General features: G+C 46.6%; 1 protein-coding gene across 1 annotated transcript in view; it reads right to left on the bottom strand.

The window, feature by feature from the left end:
- The window catches only part of LOC106606387 (protein HID1), a 106592-nt gene that overhangs the window by 38947 nt on the left and 41718 nt on the right, over window positions 1-25927 (bottom strand). Inside the window, exons 3-9 of the mRNA XM_045715702.1 lie at window positions 17101-17271; window positions 14329-14445; window positions 8742-8848; window positions 7194-7310; window positions 6809-7019; window positions 6243-6299; window positions 4679-4819 (exon numbers count right to left, since the gene is read on the bottom strand). Coding sequence (XP_045571658.1) covers window positions 4679-4819; window positions 6243-6299; window positions 6809-7019; window positions 7194-7310; window positions 8742-8848; window positions 14329-14445; window positions 17101-17271 — 921 coding nt within the window. The remainder of the gene's footprint in view (window positions 1-4678; window positions 4820-6242; window positions 6300-6808; window positions 7020-7193; window positions 7311-8741; window positions 8849-14328; window positions 14446-17100; window positions 17272-25927) is intronic.

The following is a 25927-nucleotide window of genomic DNA, read 5'->3' as shown; positions in this document are numbered from 1 at the left end:
CCCTTGACGCAATGATGAAAATAATCATAGCCTCCAAACCCTCAAGCTGCATACTGGACCCTATTCCAACTAAACTACTGAAAGAGCTGCTTCCTGTGCTTGGCCCTCCTATGTTGAAAATAATAAACGGCTCTCTATCCACCGGATGTGTACCAAGCTCACTAAAAGTGGCAGTAATAAAGCCTCTCTTGAAAAAGCCGAATCTTGATCCAGAAATTATAAAAAACTATCGGCCTATATCGAATCTTCCATTCCTCTCAAAAATTTTAGAAAAAGCTGTTGCACAGCAACTCACTGCCTTCCTGAAGACAAACAATGTATACGAAACGCTTCAGTCTGGTTTTAGACCCCATCATAGCACTGAGACCGCACTTGTGAAGGTGGTAAATGACCTTTTAATGACGTCAGACCGAGGCTCTGCATCTGTCCTCGTGCTCCTAGATCTTAGTGCCGCTTTTGATACCATCGATCACCACATTCTTTTGGAGAGATTGGAAACCCAAATTGGTCTACATGGACAAGTTCTGGCCTGGTTTAGATCTTATCTGTCGGAAAGATATCAGTTTGTCTCTGTGAATGGTTTGTCCTCTGACAAATCAATTGTAAATTTCGGTGTTCCTCAAGGTTCCGTTTTAGGACCACTATTGTTTTCACTATATATTTTACCTCTTGGGGATGTCATTCGAAAACATAATGTTAAATTTCACTGCTATGCGGACGACACACAGCTGTACATTTCAATGAAACATGGTGAAGCCCCAAAATTGCCCTCGCTAGAAGCCTGTGTTTCAGACATAAAGAAGTGGATGGCTGCAAACTTTCTACTTTTAAACTCGGACAAAACAGAGATGCTTGTTCTAGGTCCCAAGAAACAAAGAGATCTTCTGTTGAATCTGACAATTAATCTGGATGGTTGTACAGTCGTCTCAAATAAAACTGTGAAGGACCTCGGCGTTACTCTGGACCCTGATCTCTCTTTTGAAGAACATATCAAGACTGTTTCAAGGACAGCTTTTTTCCATCTACGTAACATTGCAAAAATCAGAAATTTTCTGTCCAAAAATGACGCAGAAAAATTAATCCATGCTTTTGTTACTTCTAGGCTGGACTACTGCAATGCTCTACTTTCCGGCTACCCGGATAAAGCACTAAATAAACTTCAGTTAGTGCTAAATACGGCTGCTAGAATCCTGACTAGAACCAAAAAATGTGATCATATTACTCCAGTGCTAGCCTCCCTACACTGGCTTCCTGTTAAGGCAAGGGCTGATTTCAAGGTTTTACTGCTAACCTACAAAGCATTACATGGGCTTGCTCCTACCTATCTTTCCGATTTGGTCCTGCCGTACATACCTACACGTACGCTACGGTCACAAGACGCAGGCCTCCTAATTGTCCCTAGAATTTCTAAGCAAACGGCTGGAGGTAGGACTTTCTCCTATAGAGCTCCATTTTTATGGAATGGTCTGCCTACCAATGTGAGAGACGCAGACTCAGTCTCAACCTTTAAGTCTTTACTGAAGACTTATCTCTTCAGTAGGTCCTATGATTAAGTATAGTCTGGCCCAGGAGTGTGAAGAGGAATGGAAAGGCTGGAGCAACGAACCGCCCTTGCTGTCTCTGCCTTGCCGGTTCCCCTCTTTCCACTGGGATTCTCTGCCTCTAACCCTTTTACAGGGGCTGAGTCACTGGCCTACTGGTGTTCTTCCATGCCGTCCATGGGAGGGGTGCGTCACTTGAGTGGGTTGAGTCACTGACGTGGTCTTCCTGTCTGGGTTGGCGCCCCCCCCCCTTGGGTTGTGCCATGGCGGAGATCGTTGTGGGCTATACTCGGCCTTGTCTTAGGACGGTAAGTTGGTGGTTGGAGACATCCCTCTAGTGGTGTGGGGGCTGTGCTTTGGCAAAGTGGGTGGAGTTATATCCTGCCTGTTTGGCCCTGTCCGGGGGTATCATCGGATGGGGCCAAAGTGACTTCTGATCCCTCCTGTCTCAGCCTCCAGTATTTATGCTGCAGTAGTTTATGTGTCGGGGGGCTAGGGTCAGTCTGTTACATCTGGAGTATTTCTCTTGTCTTATCCGGTGTCCTGTGTGTATTTAAATATGCTCTCTCTAATTCTCTCTTTCTCTCTTTCTCTCTTTCTCTCGGAGGACATGAGCCCTAGGACCATGCCTCAGGACTACCTGGTATGATGACTCCTTGCTGTCCCCAGTCCACCTGGCCGTGCTGCTGCTCCAGTTTCAACTGTTCTGCCTGCGGCTATGGAACCCTGACCTGTTCACCGGACGTGCTTGTTGCACCCTCGACAACTACTATGATTATTATTATTTGACCATGCTGGTCATTTATGAACACTTTAACATTTTAACATTTTGACCATGTTCTGTTATAATATCCACCCTGCACAGCCAGAAGAGGACTGGCCACCCCTCATAGCCTGGTTCCTCTCTAGGTTTCTTCCTAGGTTTTTGGCCTTTCTAGGGAGTTTTTCCTAGGGAGTTTTTCCTAGCCACCGTGCTTCTTTCACATGCTTTGCTTGCTGTTTGGGGTTTTAGGCTGGGTTTCTGTACAGCACTTTGAGAATATCAGCTGATGTACGAAGGGCTATATAAAAATAAATTTGATTTGAAATTTGAATTAGTATTTGGTAGCATTGCCTTTAAATTGTTTAACTTGGGTCAAATGTTTCGGGTAGCCTTCCAGAAGCTTCCCACAATAAGTTGGGTGAATTTTGGTCCATTCCTCCTGACAGAGCTGGTGTAACTGAATCAGGTGTGTAGGCCTCCTTGCTTGCACAAACTTTTTCAGTTCTGCCCACACATTTTCTATGGGATTGAGGTCAGGGTTTTGTGATGGCCACTCCAATACCTTGACTTTGTTGTCCTTAAGCCATTTTGCCACAACTTTGGAAGTATGCTTGGGGTCATTGTCCATTTGGAAGACCCATTTGTGACCAAGCTTGAACTTCCTGACTGATGTCTTGAGATGTTGCTTCAATATATCCACATAATTTTCCTGCCTCGGGGTGCCATCTATTTTGTGAAGTGCACCAGTCCCTCCTGCAGCAAAGCAGCACCCCCACAACATGATGCTGCCACCCCCGTGCTTCACGGTTGGGATGGTGTTCTTCAGCTTGCAAGCCTCCCCCTTTTTCCTCCAAACATAACGATGGTCATTATGGCCAAACAGTTCTATTTTTGTTTTATCAGACCAGAGAAATTTCTCCAAAAAGTATGATCTTTGTCCCCATGTGCAGTTGCAAACCATAGTCTGGCTTTTCTAATGGCGGTTTTGGAGCAGTGGCTTCTTCCTTGCTGAGCGGCCTTTCAGGTTAAGTCGATATAGGACTTGTTTTACTGTGTATACTTTTGTACCTGTTTCCTCCAGCATCTTCACAAGGTCCTTTGCAGTTGTTCGGGGATTCATTTGCACTTTTCGCACCCAAGTACGTTCATCTCTAGGTGACAGAACGCGTCTCCTTCCTGAGCGGTATGACGGCTGTGTGGTCCCATGGTGTTTATACTTGCGTACTATTGTTTGTACAGATGAACGTAGTACCTTCAGGCGTTTGGAAATTGCTCCCAAGGATGAACCAGACTTGTGGAGGGCTACAATTTTTTTTCCTGAGGTCTTGGCTGATTTCTTTTGATTTTCCCATGATGCCAAGCAAAGAGACACTGAGTTTGAAGGTAGGCCTTGAAATACATCCACAGGTACACCTACAATTGACTCAAATTATGTCAATTAGCCTATCAGATGCTTCTAAAGCCATTACATAATTTTCTGGAATTTTCCAAGCTGTTTAAAGGCAGTCAACTTAGTGTATGTAAACTTCTGACCCACTGGAATTGTGATAGTGAATTATAAGTGAAATAATCTGTCTACAAAACATTGTTGGAAAAATTACTTGTGTCATGCACAAAGTAGATGTCCTAACCGACTTGCCAAAAATATAGTTTGCTAACAAGAAATTTGTGGAGTGGTTGAAAAACGAGCTTTACTGACTCCAACCTAAGTGTATGTAAACTTCCGACTTCAACCGTACCTGTCTTCTACCTGTTGTGTATTTACTGATGATGTCAATATGTTATATTATGTATGTATCTGTCTTCTACCTGTTGTGTATTAACTGATGATGTCAATATGGTATATTATGTATGTATCTGTCTTCTACCTGTTGTGTATTCACTGATGATGTCAATATGGTATATTATGTATGTATCTGTCTTCTACCTGTTGTGTATTCACTGATGATGTCAATATGGTATATTATATATGTATCTGTCTTCTACCTGTTGTGTATTCACTGATGATTTCAATATGGTATATTATATATGTATCTGTCTTCTACCTGTTGTGTATTCACTGATGATGTCAATATGGTATATTATGTATGTACCTGTCTTCTACCTGTTGTGTATTCACTGATGATGATGATGATGTCAGAAGGTGTATCTAGCTAAAATGTTGTTTTTTTTTTCAAATATAACGTGGCTCAATTGAATACAGTCAACACAATAACAACCTGCATGGTTTCCTACCAGCCTGGTCCTAGATCTGTTTGTGCTGTATAGCTTAGCACTCCTACAGTATGGTAAGGAATAACACAGATCTGGGATCAGGCTAGTCTCCTACCTTATTATAATATAATAATATATATAATAATATATTATATATGACCTTATTGAAGTCACAGAGCTTCCAGAAGAGCACCAGCAGCTCCTGGTGGAACTGGATCTTCTTGGTAGAGTTGGGCAGGTAGGTCTGCATCAGAGGGTTTACCAACAGGCGAGCCAGTCCCTTCAACACAAAGTCATAGTCCTGGAGAGGGGGGGACACAAGCAGGCTCTGAGGTTCAGATTTTCATTTGAGAGCTTTAGACTAAGGTCTTTTCACATAGCAAAGCTGCACTTGTGAAGTACCATTAGAGGAGAAAGCGTGTAAACATGATAGAAGAGAGAATTACAAAGAAAAGAGAACTACAAAGAAGTGAGAACTACAAAGAAGCGAGAACTACAAAGAAAAGAGAACTACAAAGAAATGAGAACTACAAAGAAATGAGAACTACAAAGAAATGAGACCTACAAAGAAATGAGACCTACAAAGAAGTTAGAACTACAAAGAAGTGAGAACTACAAAGAAGCGAGAACTACAAAGAAGCGAGAACTACAAAGAAGCGAGAACTACAAAGAAGGGAGAACTACAAAGAAGTGAGAACTACAAAGAAGTGAGAACTACAAAGAAGATAGAACTACAAAGAAGAGAGAACTACAAAGAAAATATAACTACAAAGAAAATAGAACTACAAAGAAGGGAACTACAAAGAAATGAGAACTACAAAGAAGTGAGAACTACAAAGAAGAAGGAACTATAAAGAAAAGAGAACTACAAAGAACAGAGAACTACAAAGAAAAGAAAACTACAAAGAAGAGAGAACTACAAAGAAAAGAAAACTACAAAGAGAGAACTACAAAGAAAAGAAAACTACAAAGAGAGAACTACAAAGAAAAGAGAACTACAAAGAAGAGAGAACTTCAAAGAAAAGAGAACTACAAAGAAGTGAGAACTACAACGAAAATAGAACTACAAAGAAAAGAGAACTACAAAGAAGAGAGAACTACAAAGAAGAGAGAACTACAAAGAAAATAGAACTACATAGAAAAGAGAACTACAAAGAAGAGAGAACTACAAAGAAAATAGAACTACATAGAAAAGAGAACTACAAAGAAGAGAGAACTACAAAGTAATAGTCCTACTGAGGGGGTCACATGACCTTTAGACTAGGGTCAGCTCTTTAGACTAGGGTCAGACCTTTAGACTAGGGTCTTTGACACGGCTGCACTGGAACCTGGAAAAATTAGACTGAACATTCCTCACATCTAAAACAGTGTAGCATTCAGTCTACATGTAATACACCATTAAAAGGAGGATGTCTAGGACCAATAGGCTCCTTAACAGCTTCTACCTCCAAGCCATAAAACTGCTGAACAATTCATCAAATGGCCACCCGGACTATAGCCAATTTATTGTGTTACATCCATTGTGTTACATTTTTTATTTTAGTTTATTTAGTAAATATTTTCCAAAATCTATTTCTTGAACTGCATTGTTGGTTAAGGGCTTGTAAGTAATCATTTCACTGTAAGATCTACACCTGTTGTATTAGGCGCATGTGACAAATACAATTTGATTTGATTTGCTTTGAAATGTGTGAAAAATATGACAACAAGAAGAATGACTGTACCTCTTCCCTGTGAATTCTTGAAAGGTAGTTTACAAACAGGTTGTCAGGGCCCACAGACTGCAGAGAGACAGAGAGAAAAATTATGTAACAGCAACAACTGAGGGCCATGACAGGCCCCTGGTCTCTGAAGGTGAATGTTAGCACAATGTATCATGACAGGCCCCTGGTCTCTGAAGGTGAATGTTAGCACAATGGATCATGACAGGCCCCTGGTCTCTGAAGGTGAATGTTAGCACAATGTATCATGACAGGCCCCTGGTCTCTGAAGGTGAATGTTAGCACAATGGATCATGACAGGCCCCTGGTCTCTGAAGGTGAATGTTAGCACAATGTATCATGACAGGCCCCTGGTCTCTGAAGGTAAATGTTAGCACAATGTATCATGACAGGCCCCTGGTCTCTGAAGGTGAATGTTAGCACAATGTATCATGACAGGCCCCTGGTCTCTGAAGGTGAATGTTAGCACAATGTATGTTGAATTAAATGTGAGAGACACACACACACGGACAGAGAGACACACATACACAGCATCACCCTCCCCCTGTACAGAAGGGTCCCGGCCTTACATCCTGGTCCTCCATGCTGGAGGGAGATGGGGGTCGGTGGGCCAGCCCTCCTCCATCGTGCTCCAGGGTGACGATGAGGATCTGCACGGCCTGCTCCACCAGCTGCTCCCGGTAGTCGGAGAAGAGCAGGTGATTGTAGGGGATGCCATAGCCCACTGGGTCGTAGGCACACACCACGTTTACCAGGGAGGTGAAGAGAGGCAGGGCATGCCTGAGGTAGGTGGACAGAGGGAAATAATCATTTGTGTCAGTTATTGTTAGGGGGAAGTGATGTGGTTTGGTGTATGTTTGTGTTGGATTGTGCGTGTGTGTGTGTGTGTGTGTGTGTGTGTGTGTGTGTGTGTGTGTGTGTGTGTGTGTGTGTGTGTGTGTGTGTGCACCTCACCTGTTTTCTGTGGAGCAGAAGAAGCTGACCCAGGGGTTGAGGATGGTGTTGTCTGAGGAGGGAGGGAGGTACATGGCCTCAGAGAAACAGGTCAGCAGCAGCCTCAGCAGCTCCGTCCTGAGTGGTCAAAATCAGACATAGAAAGAGGTTCACTGTGGGGGGGAGAGAGAGAGAGAGAGAGAGAGAAAGAAAGAGAGAGAGAGCGCAAAACAATTTGACCCAACCAAATCATGAGAAAACAAAAAGATAATTGCTTGACACATTGGAAAGAATTTACACATTGGAAAGAATTTACAAAAAAACTGAGCAAACTAGAATGCTATTTGGCCCTAAACAGAGAGTACACAGTGGCAGAATACCTGACCACTGTGACTGACCCAAAATTAAGGAAAGCTTTGACTATGTACAGACTTGGTGAGCATGGCCTTGCTATTGCTTGCTATTACTGCTCACAAAATTAGGTGGAAACAGCTGCACTTCCTAAACTCCTGCCAAATGTATGACCATATTAGAGACACATATTTCCCTCAGATTACACAGACCCACAAATAATTCAAAAACAAATCAAATTTGGATAAATTCCCATATCTATTGGGTGAAATACCACAGTGTGACATCACAGCAGCAAAATTTGTGACCTGTTGCCACAAGAAAATGTCAACCAGTGCTGAACAAACATCATTGTAAATACAACCTATATTTATGTTTATTTATTTTCCCTTTTGTACTTTAACCATTTGTACATCGTTACAACACTGTATATATACATAATATGACATTTGACATGTCTTTAATCTTTTGGAACATTTGTGAGTGTAATGTTTACAGTAAATTTTGTATTGTTTATTTCACTTTTGTTTATTATCTATTTCACTTGCTTTCCCATGCCAATAAATCCCTTAAGTTGAATTGAAATTGAATTGAAAGGAGGGGGGAGAGAGAGGTAGAGAGTGGGAGGAGAGTGGTGAGAGAGAGGGGAGAGAGCGGGGGAGAGCGAGAGTGGAGGGAGAGGAAGAGAGAGTGGGGGGAGAGCGAGAGTGGAGGGAGAGCGAGAGAGAGTGGGGGAGAGCGGGGGAGAGTGAGATAGAGAGTGGGGGGAGGGGGGAGAGCGAGAGAGATAGTGGGGGTAGAGTGAGAGTGAGAGAGAGAGAGAGAGAGAGAAAAGAGAGTGAGAGCGAGAGAGATAGTGGGGCAGAGGGAGAGAGAGAGCGAGAGAGCGAGAGAGATAGTGGAGGTAGAGAGAGAGAGAGATAGTGGAGGTAGAGAGAGAGGTAGAGAGAGAGAGAGACACAGAGAGCGAGAGAGAGAGAGAGAGAGAGAGAGAGAGAGATAGTGGAGGTAGAGAGAGAGAGAGAGAGAGGAGGTAGAGAGAGAGGTAGAGAGAGAGAGAGAGAGAGAGAGAGGTAGAGAGAGAGAGAGAGAGAGAGAGAGAGAGAGAGAGAGAGAGAGAGAGAGAGGTAGAGAGAGAGAGACAGAGGATAGAAAGAGGATCATAAAGCTCATCAGAACACAGACGTCAACATAAGGACTCTCATCACTGTGACTCACCTGTTGAGGTCGTGGATGTAGTTGAGTGGGGGGGACTGGGCGAACCCCACCCCTGCCTCCCAGATATACTCACAGCTGTCTATGGTCTGCATGTCCTCCACAGAGTCCTGTAGGATGGTGACATCATCATGGGACCATCAATCCCAATAACTACTGGGAGAGAGCTACTACTGCTCCCTACACCATCACATCATTGTTCAGTCATCTAAAACAATGAATACACCATATGAAGCAAACAACGAGTCAGGTGGTCCTCCGTAGACCAGTTGGTAGAGCATGGTGCCGTGTGGTTCAGTTGGTAGAGCACGGTGCTGTGTGGTTCAGTTGGTAAAGCATGGTGCTGTGTGGTTCAGTTGGTAGAGCTTGGTGCTGTGTGGTTCAGTTGGTAGAGCATGGTGCTGTGTGGTTCAGTTGGTAGAGCATGGTGCTGTGTGGTTCAGTTGGTAGAGCACGGTGCTGTGTGGTTCAGTTGGTAGAGCATGGTGCTGTGTGGTTCAGTTGGTAAAGCACGGTGCTGTGTGGTTCAGTTGGTAGAGCACGGTGCTGTGTGGTTCAGTTGGTAGAGCATGGTGCTGTGTGGTTCAGTTGGTAGAGCATGGTGCTGTGTGGTTCAGTTGGTAGAGCATGGTGCTGTGTGGTTCAGTTGGTAGAGCATGGTGCTGTGTGGTTCAGTTGGTAGAGCATGGTGCTGTGTGGTTCAGTTGGTAGAGCATGATGCTGTGTGGTTCAGTTGGTAGAGCATGGTGCTGTGTGGTTCAGTTGGTAGAGCATGGTGCTGTGTGTTTCAGTTGGTAGAGCATGATGCTGTGTGGTTCAGTTGGTAGAGCATGGTGCTGTGTGGTTCAGTTGGTTTCAGTTAGAGCTTGGTGCTGTGTGGTTCAGTTGGTAGAGCATGGTGCTGTGTGGTTCAGTTGGTAGAGCATGGTGCTGTGTGGTTCAGTTGGTAGAGCATGGTGCTGTGTGGTTCAGTTGGTAGAGCATGGTGCTGTGTGGTTCAGTTGGTAGAGCATGGTGCTGTGTGGTTCAGTTGGTAGAGCACGGTGCTGTGTGGTTCAGTTGGTAGAGCATGGTGCTGTGTGGTTCAGTTGGTAGAGCATGATGCTGTGTGGTTCAGTTGGTAGAGCATGGTGCTGTGTGGTTCAGTTGGTAGAGCATGGTGCTGTGTGGTTCAGTTGGTAGAGCATGGTGCTGTGTGGTTCAGTTGGTAGAGCATGGTGCTGTGTGGTTCAGTTGGTAAAGAATGGTGCTGTGTGGTTCAGTTGGTAGAGCATGGTGCTGTGTGGTTCAGTTGGTAGAGCATGGTGCTGTGTGGTTCAGTTGGTAGAGCATGGTGCTGTGTGGTTCAGTTGGTAGAGCATGGTGCTGTGTGGTTCAGTTGGTAAAGTACGGTGCCGTGTGGCTCAGTTGGTCATGCACACATGAATGTAAGTCACTTTGGATAAAGGTTTCTGTTAAATGGCAGATGTATTATTATACTGTCTATTTTAAGCCTTACAAAAATACATTATAGAAGTTCATGCATGCTTCTAACAAGTAATACATGCATGATTTCAGCAATGATATGTATAAACCCTGGATAACTGACAGGGGGCGCTGTATTGAAGCCCCAGGGCAGCCATCTTGGTACTCCTCCACAATTGTTGAAACAGATTGCGGAAGCGATAGAAATGTATGTATTACTGTCTACATTCATTTTTGACACGTTTATTCTATTAGAGACACCATAATGCATACTTTTAAATTATATTATATGAGCTAAAGATACAAATTAAAATAACATAAAATATAAAAACATTTTCCCTTACGTACTTTTTTTGAGTACTAATGTTATTGTCCCCAATAACACAAGAAATACTTAAATACATGTAATTTTGTCCTTGAAACATTTACTTGAAATACTGAAGAATTACATTCATTCCTATGGAGGAGTGCTCCGACTAGGGAGGGCCAATATGGCCGACCGGTGGCTCCGAAGCCTCTCAACGGCTAATACATTAGCATCAGCAATCCAGGGGGGAAAAGTATTTGATCCCCTGCTGATTTTGTACGTTTGCCCACTGACAAGGAAATGATCAGTCTATAATTTTAATGGTAGGTTTATTTGAACAGTGAGAGAAAGAATAACAACAACAAAATCCAGAAAAACGCATGTCAAAAATGTTATAAATTGATTTGCATTTTAATGAGGGAAATACGTATTTGACCCCTCTGCATTTCTTTGTCAGTGGGCAAACGTATAAAATCAGCAGGGGATCAAATACTTTTTTTCCCTCACTGTACGTCAATGGTTTTAAGTAAAGTGCATGTGTGATGTCCATACCATAAAGATTATGCAGTTTATACACACAGGGATAATTACACACATATAACCTTATAACTATAGTTACAGAACAAGTTTTAGGCGGACATAAGCAGGATATACATGACAGACCTAAAATGCAACACATATCTCCTCTTTTTGAGTTTCCCCATACGTTGCTATGGGCCGCATTGCAATTCAGCTATTACTCAGTGACACAGAGAACTGCTCTCTGGAGAGAGCAGTAAGACAGGTAGCCTGGTCCCAGATCTGTGTGTGCTGCATAGCCAGAACTGTTTCTGGAGAGAGCAGTAAGACAGGTAGCCTGGTCCCAGATCTGTGTGTGCTGCATAGCCAGAACTGTTTCTGGAGAGAGCAGTAAGACAGGTAGCCTGATCCCAGATCTGTGTGTGCTGCATAGCCAGAACTGTTTCTGGAGAGAGCAGTAAGACAGGTAGCCTGGTCCCAGATCTGTGTGTGCTGCATAGCCAGAACTGTTTCTGGAGAGAGCAGTAAGACAGGTAGCCTGGTCCCAGATCTGTGTGTGCTGCATAGCCAGAACTGTTTCTGGAGAGAGCAGTAAGACAGGTAGCCTGGTCCCAGGTCTGTTTAGGCTTTTGCCTACTCCATTGTCATTGTCAAGCATGACAATTTCATAAGAGAGTAGAAACAGACTGGCACCCAAGCTACAAGACAGGTACTAGGATCATCTCTGAAATCTCAAGAGACTCAGTTGACAGTTCAGGTAGTGCTGCTGTCTGACTTAACACCAGGAAGAAGGAAACAGTCTCTATGACTATTTCACCTTTCTAGACAGAGAGGAATGCAGGGGGAAACCTTTCAAGCATAGTCTCAGTAATTCCAGACCTAGGGCAACAGCACTGTAAACTGTAACACTGGTACATTGACGGAGGCAACCCATCTGTCTACAGAGACTAGGTCAAGCAGCAGAACTAAGCATAAGATCCAGTATTTCCCTGAACAGCATTGACAGTATTGAAGACAGCTGGTTGGAGATGGATAGAAGTGACATTATGTAAACCTGAAGACATCATGACTGTATATGGTGCAGCTACCCTCAATTGTCTCGCCTGGGCCTTCATTGGCTGAATCAGGTCTGTTACAACAGGGTTGAAGCAAAAGCCTGTAGACCAAGTAGCTCTCCAAAAAAGCAATTTGACAGTACACTCATGGGCAATGTTGCCTCTAAACCACTCGCATACGCGGCCGCCCACCTCCTCCAGGACTGCTTTGCAGAAGAAATGCCAGGCAGTGCAGAGACGCAAGAGATTGAACTTCAGTGAGTTCGCCCCATTAGTTTGCACAATATAGATCAGCGATTTTTCTGTGATCGAATCAACATTATATCAGCCCCTTTTCAATGCAATAAACTGAAACAAATTCAACTTTGCAAGATTTAGTCTGTGATTTTATAGTAGGCAGAGCCTGAGCGCAACGGAGAGTAGAATTCTATTGGCAGCCCACGAGCGGTCTTTCAATCACACGCGAGCGAATGCGCTTTTCAGATCAGTTCAGATCAGAGCCTTGCTTGTGTGCACATTTCTTTATATTCTTTAATTAATTTTCTTTCGTAAAGTGGTTATTTGCAATTTACAGTCATCTTGACCCATGGTGTTACAGACCAAGTTTTTTATATAAATGAATGTCAAGCCCTTCATAATGTAAAAACGTTTTTAAAGGTTTCATGCAATGTAGATCTGTATTGAAGACCACCTATAGGCTACTGTAAGATATATCATAGAAATCAAAAGCTATTTCCATGTGAAAATGTTATGGGATTTTCTCCATTGGTTTTGTTGGTTTGCTCCGACTAGGGAGGGCCAATATCAAAGCCTCTCAATGGCCAAACATTAACATCAGCAATCCAGGGTTTATATATGTTAATGGTTTTAACTAAAGTGCATGTATGATGTCCATACCTTTTCAAAAAAGATTATGCAGTTTATACACACAGGGATAATTACACACATATAACCTTATAACTATAGTTACAGGATCAGGCTACCTGTCTTACCGCTCTCTCCAGAAACAGTTCTGGCTATGCAGCACACACAGATCTGGGACCAGGCTACCTGTCTTACTGCTCTCTCCAGAAACAGTTCTGGCTATGCAGCACACACAGATCTGGGATCAGGCTACCTGTCTTACTGCTCTCTCCAGAAACAGTTCTGGCTATGCAGCACACACAGATCTGGGATCAGGCTACCTGTCTTACTGCTCTCTCCAGAAACAGTTCTGGCTATGCAGCACACACAGATCTGGGATCAGGCTACCTGTCTTACTGCTCTCTCCAGAAACAGTTCTGGCTATGCAGCACACAGAGATCTGGGATCAGGCTACCTGTCTTACTGCTCTCTCCAGAAACAGTTCTGGCTATGCAGCACACACAGATCTGGGATCAGGCTACCTGTCTTACTGCTCTCTCCAGAAACAGTTCCGGCTATGCAGCACACACAGATCTGGGACCAGGCTACCTGTTTACCTGTAGGCCAACATTGTGCTCCAATAGCCACTATAGCCTATTGGCTACCATCTAAAACTGTAAGGATACAGCCTATTGACTACCGTCTATAACTGTAAGGGTACAGCCTATTGGCTACCGTCTAAAACTGTAAGGGTACAGCCTATTAGCTACCTCTAAAACTGTAAGGATACAGCCTATTGGCTACCGTCTAAAACTGTAAGGGTACAGCCTATTGGCTACCGTCTAAAACTGTAAGGGTACAGCCTATTGGCTACCGTCTAAAACTGTAAAACTGTAAGGGTACAGCCTATTGGCTACCGTCTAAAACTGTAAGGGTACAGCCTATTGGCTACCGTCTAAAACAGTAAGGGTACAGCCTATTGGCTACCGTCTAAAACTGTAAGGATACAGCCTATTGGCTACTGTCTAAAACTGTAAGGGTACAGCCTATTGGCTACCGTCTAAAACTGTAAGGGTACAGCCTTAGTGTTCACTGTAAACGCTCACTGGAAGTTGCACAAAATTCTCACAAGGTTCAAGTTTTCGCTCACAAGACAAACATTTCTCTCAGTTTCCCACTTCAAGACCTCTCAACTGAGGAATGTGGTTGTTTTTTATCATTGTGTTTTGTGTTTTTGTATTTTCTTGGTGTATTTCCTATGCTGCTGTGATCGGGTAATTGTTGTGTAATTGTTAAGCTGCAGGGCTCCCTTGCAAAAGAGACCTTGGTCTCAATGGGATTCCCTGCTAAAATAAAGGTTAAATCAAAATGAATAAGGACTGGATCCGATGAGAGTACTCACAGGTCCTCTCCGGTGGCTGTTCACAGTGAAGTCAGGACAGAACAGCAGGTCGGCCATGGCCAGGAGCAGAGACTCAGCCAGTGGACGAGCTCCTTCATCATCATCCATCTCATCTGTCTGTGAAGGAGGATGGAGTGGACAGGAGGATGGGGACAGGAGGATGAAGTGGACAGGAGGATGGAGGGGACAGGAGGATGGGGGCAGGAGGGTAGGGTGGACAGGAGGATGGAGTGGGACAGGAGGATGGAGGGGACAGGAAGATGGAGGGACAGGAGGATGGAGGGGACAGGAGGATGGGGACAGGAGGATAGGGTGGACAGGAGGATGGGGTGGACAGGAGGATGGAGTGGACAGGAGGATGGAGTGGACATGAGGATAGGGACAGGAGGATAGGGTGGACAGGAGGATGGGATGGACAGGAGGATGGAGTGGACAGGAGGATGGGAGGGACAGGAGGATGGGGACAGGAGGATGGGAGGGACAGGAGGATGGGGACAGGAGGGTGGGGACAGGAGGATGGGAGGGACAGGAGGATGGAGGGACAGGAGGATGGAGGGACAGGAGGATGGAGGGACAGGAGGATGGAGGACAGGAGGATGGGAGGGGACAGGAGGATGGGAGGAGGTGACAGGAGGATGGGAGGGACAGGAGGATGGAGGGACAGGAGGATGGAGGGACAGGAGGATGGGGACAGGAGGATGGGAGGGACAGGAGGATGGAGGGACAGGAGGATGAAGACAGGAGGATGGAGTGGACAGGAAGATGGAGGGGACAGGAGGATGGGAGGGACAGGAGGATGGAGGGGACAGGAGGATGGAGTGGACAGGAAGATGGAGGGGACAGGAGGATGGGAGGACAGGAGGATGGGGACAGGAGGATAGGGTGGACAGGAGGATGGAGGGGACAGGAGGATGAGATGGTGGGGGGCAGGAGGATGGAGTGGACAGGAGAATGGGGACAGGAGGATGGGGACAGGAGGATGGGGACAGGAGGATAGGGTGGACAGGAGGATGGAGGGGACAGGAGGATGGAGGGACAGGAGGATGGGGACAGGAGGATGGGGACAGGAGGATGGAGGGGACAGGAGGATAGGGTGGACAGGAGGATGAGAGGGTAGGGGGCAGGAGGATGGGGGGACAATATTAAACCCCTCTACACTTTGTTACCCTCAATAGCGAACAGAAACATATTTGGTAACAGCACTGACAACAACTTTCATTTTCATGTTATTTTCATTCTGATGAAAAGTATACCCAGAAACTTTGGAATTCATTGTGTGTCAATGCATCCTGACATTTCTGAATGTCTAATGAGGAACTAGAGTTCTACTGAACTTTTAGGATGCTAGTTCCTCTTATCTTCGCATGTAGGAAGAAACAAACGTAATCAGGAGAGGTAGAATATGCACCTGGGATATTTTCTCTCATCATCATGATGTATTACTGTGTTGTGTTCATTAGGCAGCTGATTGAAGAACTGCCAGGGACTACCTAGACTTGTCCAATAAAAAAACGTTGTGTGCCCAAATGAACACAACCATGGTGTACTATGGGTGAAACATACCATCTACTGGAATGAGGAAACTAATTAGTCAGATGAATGAAGTATTACATTTTTTTGTTATCAACAGAAGCCAATTTCCTCCCACATATCCACCAGTCTCACTTGGCTGCAGTGCAGGGACTACAGACATCTAAGACTCATTCATGTTGAGATGACAAATTAACAGGACTGGTATTTTTACTAACATCTTCCATGAAGCGTTTGTAAAATGGAACAGTGGGTAGAGTCTGTCTAGCCTGGTCCCAGATCTGAGACCAGGCTAGTATCTGTCGAATATGGGACAAAACACTGGCGCGTGCAGCAGCTATGTGGGTGTTAGCTGCAATAAGAGGTTAGCCTACACTGATCTGCAGCCATAGGGATTATCATTTGAAATCTGACTACGGGCAACATTTTCATAGTGCAAAAGCATTGCGCAAATTAAATCACGCCGCCCGATTATAATAAGGGTTTACGGTCATTTGAGCCAGTTTACTACAGCAGGAACATAATCCTGCAGCAACAGGAAATGTGAATTATTACGTGGATTATAATTAATGGACATGTTTGTAAGGGTTGATATATTTTTCATAAGGGAGAATCAAGTCTTAAATTTGCAAAGTGGAAATTATACATTTCAGAAGCCTTTTTAAACCACAAATACACTACAAATTAAACATTTCCTGCATTGCAAAAAAGTTATTCTGCAACAGGGTGATCAAATTAAGATCTTACATCTGTGCTGTAAGTGTATATCAAACCCTAGCCAACTCTGCATACAGTATACTCCTCTTTTTTACTCCCACACCCCCACCGCCCACTCCCCACAGCTCTTCCAGCGCCAGGCATAGTGGATCAGAACAACCACCCACTCACCCCAGCTCTTCCAGCACCAGGCACAGTGGACCAGAAGAAGCCCCTACACTTACCACAGTTCTTCCAGCACCAGGCACAGTGGACCAGAAGAAGTCCCTCTACTCACCCCAGTTCTTCCAGCACCAGGCACAGTGGACCAGAAGTCCCTCTTCTCACCCCAGTTCTTCCAGCACCAGGCACAGTGGACCAGAAGTCCCTCTACTCACCCCAGTTCTTCCAGCACCAGGCACAGTGGACCAGAAGTCCCTCTTCTCACCCCAGTTCTTCCAGCACCAGGCACAGTGGACCAGAAGTCCCTCTACTCACCCCAGTTCTTCCAGCACCAGGCACAGTGGACCAGAAGAAGCCACTCACCCCAGTTCTTCCAGCACCAGGCACAGTGGACCAGAAGAAGCCCCTCCAGTCTTGGTCCTCAAAGATGTAGGGCAGGATGCGGGTCAGCATACGACTACAGTTCAGAACAATCTGTTTCTCCTTCTCCAAGGGGCATCCTGACTCTGCTGCCTGCACCAGCTTCTCTACGGCCTGGGGGAGAGATGGCCTCGGTGTTATAAATACGGCCTGGGGGAGAGATGGCCTCGGTGTTATAAATACGGCCTGGGGGAGAGATATGGCCTGGGGGAGAGATATGGCCTGGGGGAGAGATACGGCCTGGGGGAGAGATATGGCCTGGGGGAGAGATATGGCCTGGGGGAGAGATATGGCCTGGGGGAGAGATATGGCTTGGGCATTATAAATATTGTCAATGACTCACACAGACACAGACATGTACGCATGCACGCACGCACGTAAACACAGTCACTCATGATCAGATACAGTACACAGAGAAATGACATTAATCACATCAGCAATGTTTAGTACATTACATTGAGTCATACTAATATTCAATTCATTTTATGAATCAACACTTCTTTCGTTAGAGCAAATAACCCTTCCAAAACATTATCCACTATCCACTCCAGCAGGTTGAAGTCTATGTCTGGCTCGTGTTATCAGGACGCAACATAGCAACACGTTTTACCAAGGAAAACAAGTGATTGTTATTGGACTAGTTCTGGTAGTACCTCTCTGTTCCACTCTGTTTTCTTTCATGCTGTGCCTACAGAACACTGCCATGTTGTTACAGAACACTGCCCTGATGTTACAGAACACTGCCCTGATGTTACAGAACACTGCCCTGATGTTACAGAACACTGCCATGATGTTACAGAACACTGCCATGATGTTACAGAACACTGCCATGATGTTACAGAACACTGCCCTGATGTTACAGAACACAGCCATGATGTTACAGAACAGTGCTCTGATGTTACAGAACACTGCCCTGATGTTACAGAACACTGCCCTGATGTTACAGAACACTGCCCTGATGTATCAAATATCAGACATTATACAACGGGTGGGTCTAATCCTGAATGCTGATTGGTTAAAACCGCATTCCAGCTGGTGTCTATTCCATAAATTACCACCGGCTAAATCTATGACGTTAAAATGCCTATTTACTCTGTTCCATCTGACTGCACAATCCACTGTCTCATCAGCCCAGCCAAGCAATTTATCAACTTGATCTCCACTATAAAAAGCATCTAGACATTATCTCACATTTCTTTTATACTAACATTTCGATTTCATGTGGAGATTTGTATAAATGTCTCTCCGACATTTGTAACATTGTTTTAATAGTCAAATTCAATCTCCAGCTGTCCAATAGTAATTAATGTGTAGGGAGTCGGGATGAGACAGAGAGGCAGGCAGCTTTTCTAAGCCAGTCGAAATCATGAATCAGTATAATTTTTATGGATATATACAAATAACTATCATTAGAAAACAGGTCAAACGAAATGAAGTGCAGCTAGTTTGCAGTCTTTCCAGCTTCAGTTTGAAGTGATTGTGTTAGCTGTGTTGTTGGCTAGCTCCTCTGAACGACAGTGTCCTGACGAGTGAGCACATTTTCTATGCCAGGTGAAACCGCACCTCATTAGCTTATTGTTATGGATGTATCCAAATAAATGTCTCGAGGAAACAGCTTAAACAAATGCAAATGCAGCTACTTTGCTGTTATTCTGGCTGCACTTCTTGATGTGGCTATAAGTTAGCCGTAGTTGGCTAGCTAGCGAGCAAGAGATAAGAACGTTGCCAGCCAGTATGACAATGGAACATTTAGAACAAACTCATCTGTGGCATTGTGTTATGTGACAAAACTGCACATTTTAGAATGGCCTTTTATTGTCCCCAGCACAATGATCATGCTGTTTAATCAGCTTCTTGATATGCCACACCTGTCAGGTGGATGGATCATCTTGCTCACTAAAAGGGATATAAACACATGTGCTCATCATTTGAGAGAAATCATTTTTTTGTGTGAATGGAACATTTCTGGGATCTTTTATTTCAGCTCATGAAACATGGGACCAATGTTTATATTTATGTTCAGTGTAGTTTGTTAACATCATCTCTTTTAATTCACTCACAGTAATTCAAGAAGATCTAAATGTATATTCCCATGAAGCTGATTGAGATCAAATGATTGGCACGCAGATACAATTTGGATGTTTCACCTGTAAAATGTGAATAATTCACGAGTGAAAGTGATTGTGGCCTATTTTGAAAGAAAGCCCCCCCAGCACCAACAGTCTGTCCTGTTCCATTATAGAGCCCCCCAGCACCAACAGTCTGTCCTGTTCCATTAGAGAGCCACCCAGCACCAACAGTCCGTCCTGTTCCATTAGAGAGCCCCCCAGCACCAACAGTCTGTCCTGTTCCATTAGAGAGCCACCCAGCACCAACAGTCTGTCCTGTTCCATTAGAGCCCCCCCAGCTTCAACGGTCTGTCCATTTACAGTAGAGAGCCCCCCAGCACACACAGTCTGTCCTGTTCCATTAGAGCCCCTAGTCCCAACAGTCAGTCCTGTTCCATTAGAGCCCCGCCAGCATCAACAGTCTGTCCTGTTCTGTTAGAGCCCCCCAGCACCAACAGTGTGTCCTGTTCTATTAGAGCCCCCCCAGCATCAACAGTCTGTCTTGTTCTATTAGAGCCCCTCAGCACCAACAGACTGTCCTGTTCTATTAGAGCCCCCAGCACCAACAGTCTGTCATGTTCCATTAGAGCCCCCCAGCATCAACAGTCTGTCCTGTTCCATTAGAGCCCCCCAGTTCCAACAGTCTGTCCTGTTCCATTAGAGAGCCCGCCAGCATCAACAGTCTGTCCTGTTCTGTTAGAGCCCCCCAGCACCAACAGTGTGTCCTGTTCTATTAGAGCCCCCCCAGCATCAACAGTCTGTCTTGTTCTATTAGAGCCCCTCAGCACCAACAGTCTGTCCTGTTCTATTAGAGCCCTCAGCACCAACAGTCTGTCATGTTCCATTAGAGCCCCCCAGCATCAACAGTCTGTCGTGTTCCATTAGAGCCCCCCCAGTTCCAACAGTCTGTCCTGTTCCATTAGAGAGCCCCCCAGCACCAACAGTCTGTCCTGTTCCATTAGAGAGCCCCCAGTTCCAACAGTCTGTCCTGTTCCATTAGAGCCCCCCAGTTCCAACAGTCTGTCCTGTTCCATTAGAGCCCCCCAGCATCAACAGTCTGTCCTGTTCTATTACAGCCCCCAGCACCAACAGTCTGTCATGTTCCATTACAGCCCCCCAGCACCAATAGTCTGTCATGTTCCATTAGAGCCCCCCCAGTTCCAACAGTCTGTCCTGTTCCATTAGAGCCCCCAGTTCCAGTCTGTCCTGTTCTATTAGAGCCCCCCCAGCATCAACAGTCTGTCCTTTTCCATTAGAGTCCCCCCAGTCCCAACAGTCTGTCCTGTTCCATTAGAGCTTCCCCAGCACCACCAGTCTATCCTGTTCCATTATAGCCCCCCCCACCACCAACAGTCTGTACTGTTCCATTAGAAAGCCCCCCAGTCCCAACAGTCTGTCCTGTTCATTATAGAGCCACCCAGCACCAACAGTCTGTCCTGTTTCATTAGAGCACCCCCCAGCACCAACAGTCTGTCCTTTTCCATTAGAGCCCCCCAGCATCAACAGTCTGTCCTGTTCCATTAGAGCCCCCAGTTCCAACAGTCTGTCCTGTTCCATTAGAGCCCCCCCCAGCATCAACAGTCTGTCCTGGTCTATTAGAATCCCCCAGCACCAACAGTCTGTCATGTTCCATTAGAGCCCCCCAGTCTCAACAGTGTGTCATGTTCCATTAGAGCCACCCAGCACCAACAGTCTGTCCTGTTCCATTAGAGCCCCCCAGTCCCAACAGTCTGTCCTGTTCCATTAGAGAGCCCCCCAAGCACCAACAGTCTGTCCTGTTCCATGAGAATTCCCCCCAGCATCAACAGTCTGTCCTGTTCTATTAGAATCCCCCAGCACCAACAGTCTGTCATGTTCCATTAGAGCCCTCCAGCACCAACAGTCTGTCATGTTCCATTAGAGCCCCCCCAGCATCAACAGTCTGTCCTGTTCCATTAGAGCCTCCCAGCACCAATAGTCTGTCATGTTCCATTAGAGCCCCCCCAGCATCAACAGTCTGTCCTGTTACATTAGAGAGCCCCCCAGTTCCAACAGTCTGTCCTGTTCCATTAGAGCCCCCCAGCACCAATAGTCTGTCATGTTCCATTAGAGCCCCCCCAGCATCAACAGTCTGTCCTGTTACATTAGAGAGCCCCCCAGTTCCAACAGTCTGTCCTGTTCCATTAGAGCCCCCCCAGCACCAACAGTCTGTCCTGTTCCATTAGAGGGCAGATCCAACAGTCTGTCCTATTCCATTAGAGAGCCCCCCAGCACCAACAGTCTATCCTGTTCCATTAGAGAACCCCCCCAGCCTCAACAGTCTGTCATGTTCCATTAGAGAGCCCCCCAGCACCAACAGTCTGTCATGTTCCATTAGAGAGCCCCCAGCACCAACAGTCTATCCTGTTCCATTAGAGCCCCACCACCAACAAGTCTGTACTGTTCCATTAGAAAGCCCCCCAGTGTCAACAGTCTGTCCTGTTCCATTAGAGAGCCCCCCAGTCCCAACAGTCTGTCCTGATCATTATAGAGCCACCCAGCACCAACAGTCTGTCCTGTTCCATTAGAGCCCCCAGTTCCAACAGTCTGTCCTGTTCCATTAGAGCCCCCCCAGCATCAACAGTCTGTCCTGTTCCATTAGAGCCCCCCGCACTAACAGTCTGTCCTGTTCCATTAGAGCCCCCAGTCCCAACAGTCTGTCCTGTTCCATTAGAGCCCCCTCCAGCCTCAACGGTCTGTCCTGTTCCATTAGAGAGCCCCCCAGCATCAACAGTCTGTCCTGTTCTATTAGAATCCCCCAGCACCAACAGTCTGTCCTGTTACATTAGAGAGCCCCCAAGCACCAACAGTCTGTCATGTTCCATTAGAGAGCCCCCCAGCACACACAGTCTGTCATGTTCCATTAAAGAGCCCCCAGCCTCAACAGTCTGTCCTGGTCCATTAGAGCCCCACAGCACCAACATTCTGTTCTGTTCTATTAGAGCCCCCCCAGCATCAACAGTCTGTTCTGTTCCATTAGAGCCCCCCCAGTCTCAACAGTCTGTCATGTTCCATTAGAGCCCCCCCAGCATCAACAGTCTGTCCTGTTCCATTAGAGCCCCCCAGCACCAACAGTCTGTCCTGTTTCATTAGAGGGCAGATACAACAGTCTGTCCTATTCCATTAGAGAGCCCCCCAGCACCAACAGTCTGTCCTGTTCCATTAGAGCCCCCCCAGTCCCAACAGTCTGTCATGTTCCATTAGAGCCCCCCCAGTCCCAACAGTCTGTCCTGTTCCATTAGAGAGCCCCCCAAGCACCAACAGTCTGTCCTGTTCCATTAGAATCCCCCCAGCATCAACAGTCTGTCCTGTTCCATTAGAATCCCCCAGTACCAACAGTCTGTCATGTTCCATTAGAGCCCCCCAGCACCAACAGTCTGTCATGTTCCATTAGAGCCCCCCCAGATCCAACAGTCTGTCCTGTTCCATTAGAGCCCCCCAGTACCAACAGTCTGTCCTGTTCCATTAGAGCCCCCCGCACTAACAGTCTGTCCTGTTCCATTAGAGCCCCCAGTCCCAACAGTCTGTCCTGTTCCATTAGAGCCCCCTCCAGCCTCAACGGTCTGTCCTGTTCCATTAGAGAGCCCCCCAGCATCAACAGTCTGTCCTGTTCTATTAGAATCCCCCAGCACCAACAGTCTGTCCTGTTACATTAGAGAGCCCCCAAGCACCAACAGTCTGTCATGTTCCATTAGAGAGCCCCCCAGCACACACAGTCTGTCATGTTCCATTAAAGAGCCCCCAGCCTCAACAGTCTGTCCTGGTCCATTAGAGCCCCACAGCACCAACATTCTGTTCTGTTCTATTAGAGCCCCCCAGCATCAACAGTCTGTTCTGTTCCATTAGAGCCCCCCCAGTCTCAACAGTCTGTCATGTTCCATTAGAGCCCCCCAGCATCAACAGTCTGTCCTGTTACATTAGAGAGCCCCTCAGTTCCAACAGTCTGTCCTGTTCCATTAGAGCCCCCCAGCACCAACAGTCTGTCCTGTTTCATTAGAGGGCAGATTCAACAGTCTGTCCTATTCCATTAGAGAGCCCCCCAGCACCAACAGTCTGTCCTGTTCCATTAGAGCCCCCCCAGTCTCAACAGTCTGTCATGTTCCATTAGAGCCCCCCAGTCCCAACAGTCTGTCCTGTTCCATTAGAGAGCCCCCCAAGCACCAACAGTCTGTCCTGTTCCATGAGAATCCCCCCAGCATCAACAGTCTGTCCTGTTCTATTAGAATCCCCCAGCACCAACAGTCTGTCATGTTCCATTAGAGCCCTCCAGCACCAACAGTCTGTCATGTTCCATTAGAGCCCCCCCAGCATCAACAGTCTGTCCTGTTCCATTAGAGCCCCCCAGTACCAACAGTCTGTCCTGTTCCATTAGAGCCCCCCAGCACCAATAGTCTGTCATGTTCCATTAGAGCCCCCCCAGCATCAACAGTCTGTCCTGTTACATTAGAGAGCCCCCCAGTTCCAACAGTCTGTCCTGTTCCATTAGAGAACCCCCCCCAGCCTCAACAGTCTGTCATGTTCCATTAGAGAGCCCCCCAGCACCAACAGTCTGTCATGTTCCATTAGAGAGCCCCCCAGCACCAACAGTCTGTCATGTTCCATTAGAGAGCCCCCCAGCACCAACAGTCTGTCCTGGTCCATTAGAGCCCCACAGCACCAACATTCTGTTCTGTTCTATTAGAGCCCCCCAGCATCAACAGTCTGTTCTGTTCCATTAGAGAGCCCCCCAGCACCAACAGTCTGTCCTGTTCCATTAGAGGACTCCCCAGTTACAGTCTGTCCTGTTCCATTAGAGCCCCCCCAGTCCCAACAGTCTGTCCTGTTCCATTAGAGCTTCCCCAGCACCACCAGTCTATCCTGTTCCATTAGAGCCCCCCCACCACCAACAGTCTGTACTGTTCCATTAGAAAGCCCCCCAGTGTCAACAATCTGTCCTGTTCCATTAGAGCCCCCCAGTCCCAACAGTCTGTCCTGATCATTATAGAGCCACCCAGCACCAACAGTCTGTCCTGTTTCATTAGAGCCCCCCCAGCACCAACAGTCTGTCATTTTCCATTAGAGCCCCCCCAGCATCAACAGTCTGTCCTGTTCCATTAGAGCCCCCAGTTCCAACAGTCTGTCCTGTTCCATTAGAGCCCCCCCAGCATCAACAGTCTGTCCTGTTCTATTAGAATCCCCCAAGCACCAACAGTCTGTCCTGATCCATTAGAGAGCCCCACAGCACCAACAGTCTGTCATGTTCCATTAGAGAGCCCCACAGCACCAACAGTCTGTCATGTTCCATTAGAGAGCCCCACAGCACCAACAGTCTGTCATGTTCCATTAGAGAGCCCCCCAGCACACACAGTCTGTCATGTTCCATTAAAGAGCCCCCAGCCTCAACAGTCTGTCCTGGTCCATTAGAGCCCCACAGCACCAACATTCTGTTCTGTTCTATTAGAGCCCCCCCAGCATCAACAGTCTGTTCTGTTCCATTAGAGCCCCCCCAGTCTCAACAGTCTGTCATGTTCCATTAGAGCCCCCTCAGCATCAACAGTCTGTCCTGTTACATTAGAGAGCCCCCAGCATCAACAGTCTGTCCTGTTCCATTAGAGAGACCCCCAGTTCCAGTCTGTCCTGTTCCATTAGAGCCCCCCCAGTCCCAACAGTCTGTCCTGTTCCATTAGAGCTTCCCCAGCACCACCAGTCTATCCTGTTCCATTAGAGCCCCCCCCACCACCAACAGTCTGTACTGTTCCATTAGAAAGCCCCCCAGTGTCAACAATCTGTCCTGTTCCATTAGAGAGCCCCCCAGTCCCAACAGTCTGTCCTGTTCATTATAGAGCCACCCAGCACCAACAGTCTGTCCTGTTTCATTAGAGCCCCCCCCCAGCACCAACAGTCTGTCATTTTCCATTAGAGACCCCCCAGCATCAACAGTCTGTCCTGTTCCATTAGAGCCACCAGTTCCAACAGTCTGTCCTGTTCCATTAGAGCCCCCTCCAGCACCAACAGTCTGTCCTGTTACATTAGAGAGCCCCCCAGCACCAACAGTCTGTCCTGATCCATTAGAGAGCCGCACAGCACCAACAGTCTGTCATGTTCCATTAGAGAGCCCCCCAGCACACACAGTCTGTCATGTTCCATTAGAGAGCCCCCAGCCTCAACAGTCTGTCCTGGTCCATTAGAGCCCCACAGCACCAACATTCCGTTCTGTTCTATTAGAGCCCCCCAGCATCAACAGTCTGTTCTGTTCCATTAGAGCCCCCCCCAGCATCAACAGTCTGTTCTGTTCCATTAGAGAGCCCCCCCCAGCACCAACAGTCTGTCCTGTTCCATTAGAGCCCCCCCAGTCTCAACAGTCTGTCATGTTCCATTAGAGCCCCCCCAGTCCCAACAGTCTGTCCTGTTCCATTAGAGAGCCCCCCAAGCACCAACAGTCTGTCCTGTTCCATGAGAATCCCCCCAGCATCAACAGTCTGTCCTGTTCTATTAGAATCCCCCAGCACCAACAGTCTGTCATGTTCCATTAGAGCCCTCTAGCACCAACAGTCTGTCATGTTCCATTAGAGCCCCCCCAGCATCAACAGTCTGTCCTGTTCCATTAGAGCCCCCCAGTACCAACAGTCTGTCCTGTTCCATTAGAGCCCCCCAGCACCAACAGT

This window comes from Salmo salar, chromosome ssa03 (genome assembly GCF_905237065.1).
Source record: "Salmo salar chromosome ssa03, Ssal_v3.1, whole genome shotgun sequence".
NCBI lineage: Eukaryota > Metazoa > Chordata > Actinopteri > Salmoniformes > Salmonidae > Salmo > Salmo salar.
The sequence above is the reverse complement of the archived record's forward strand: the minus strand, read 5'-3'. Positions and strand labels throughout refer to the sequence as shown.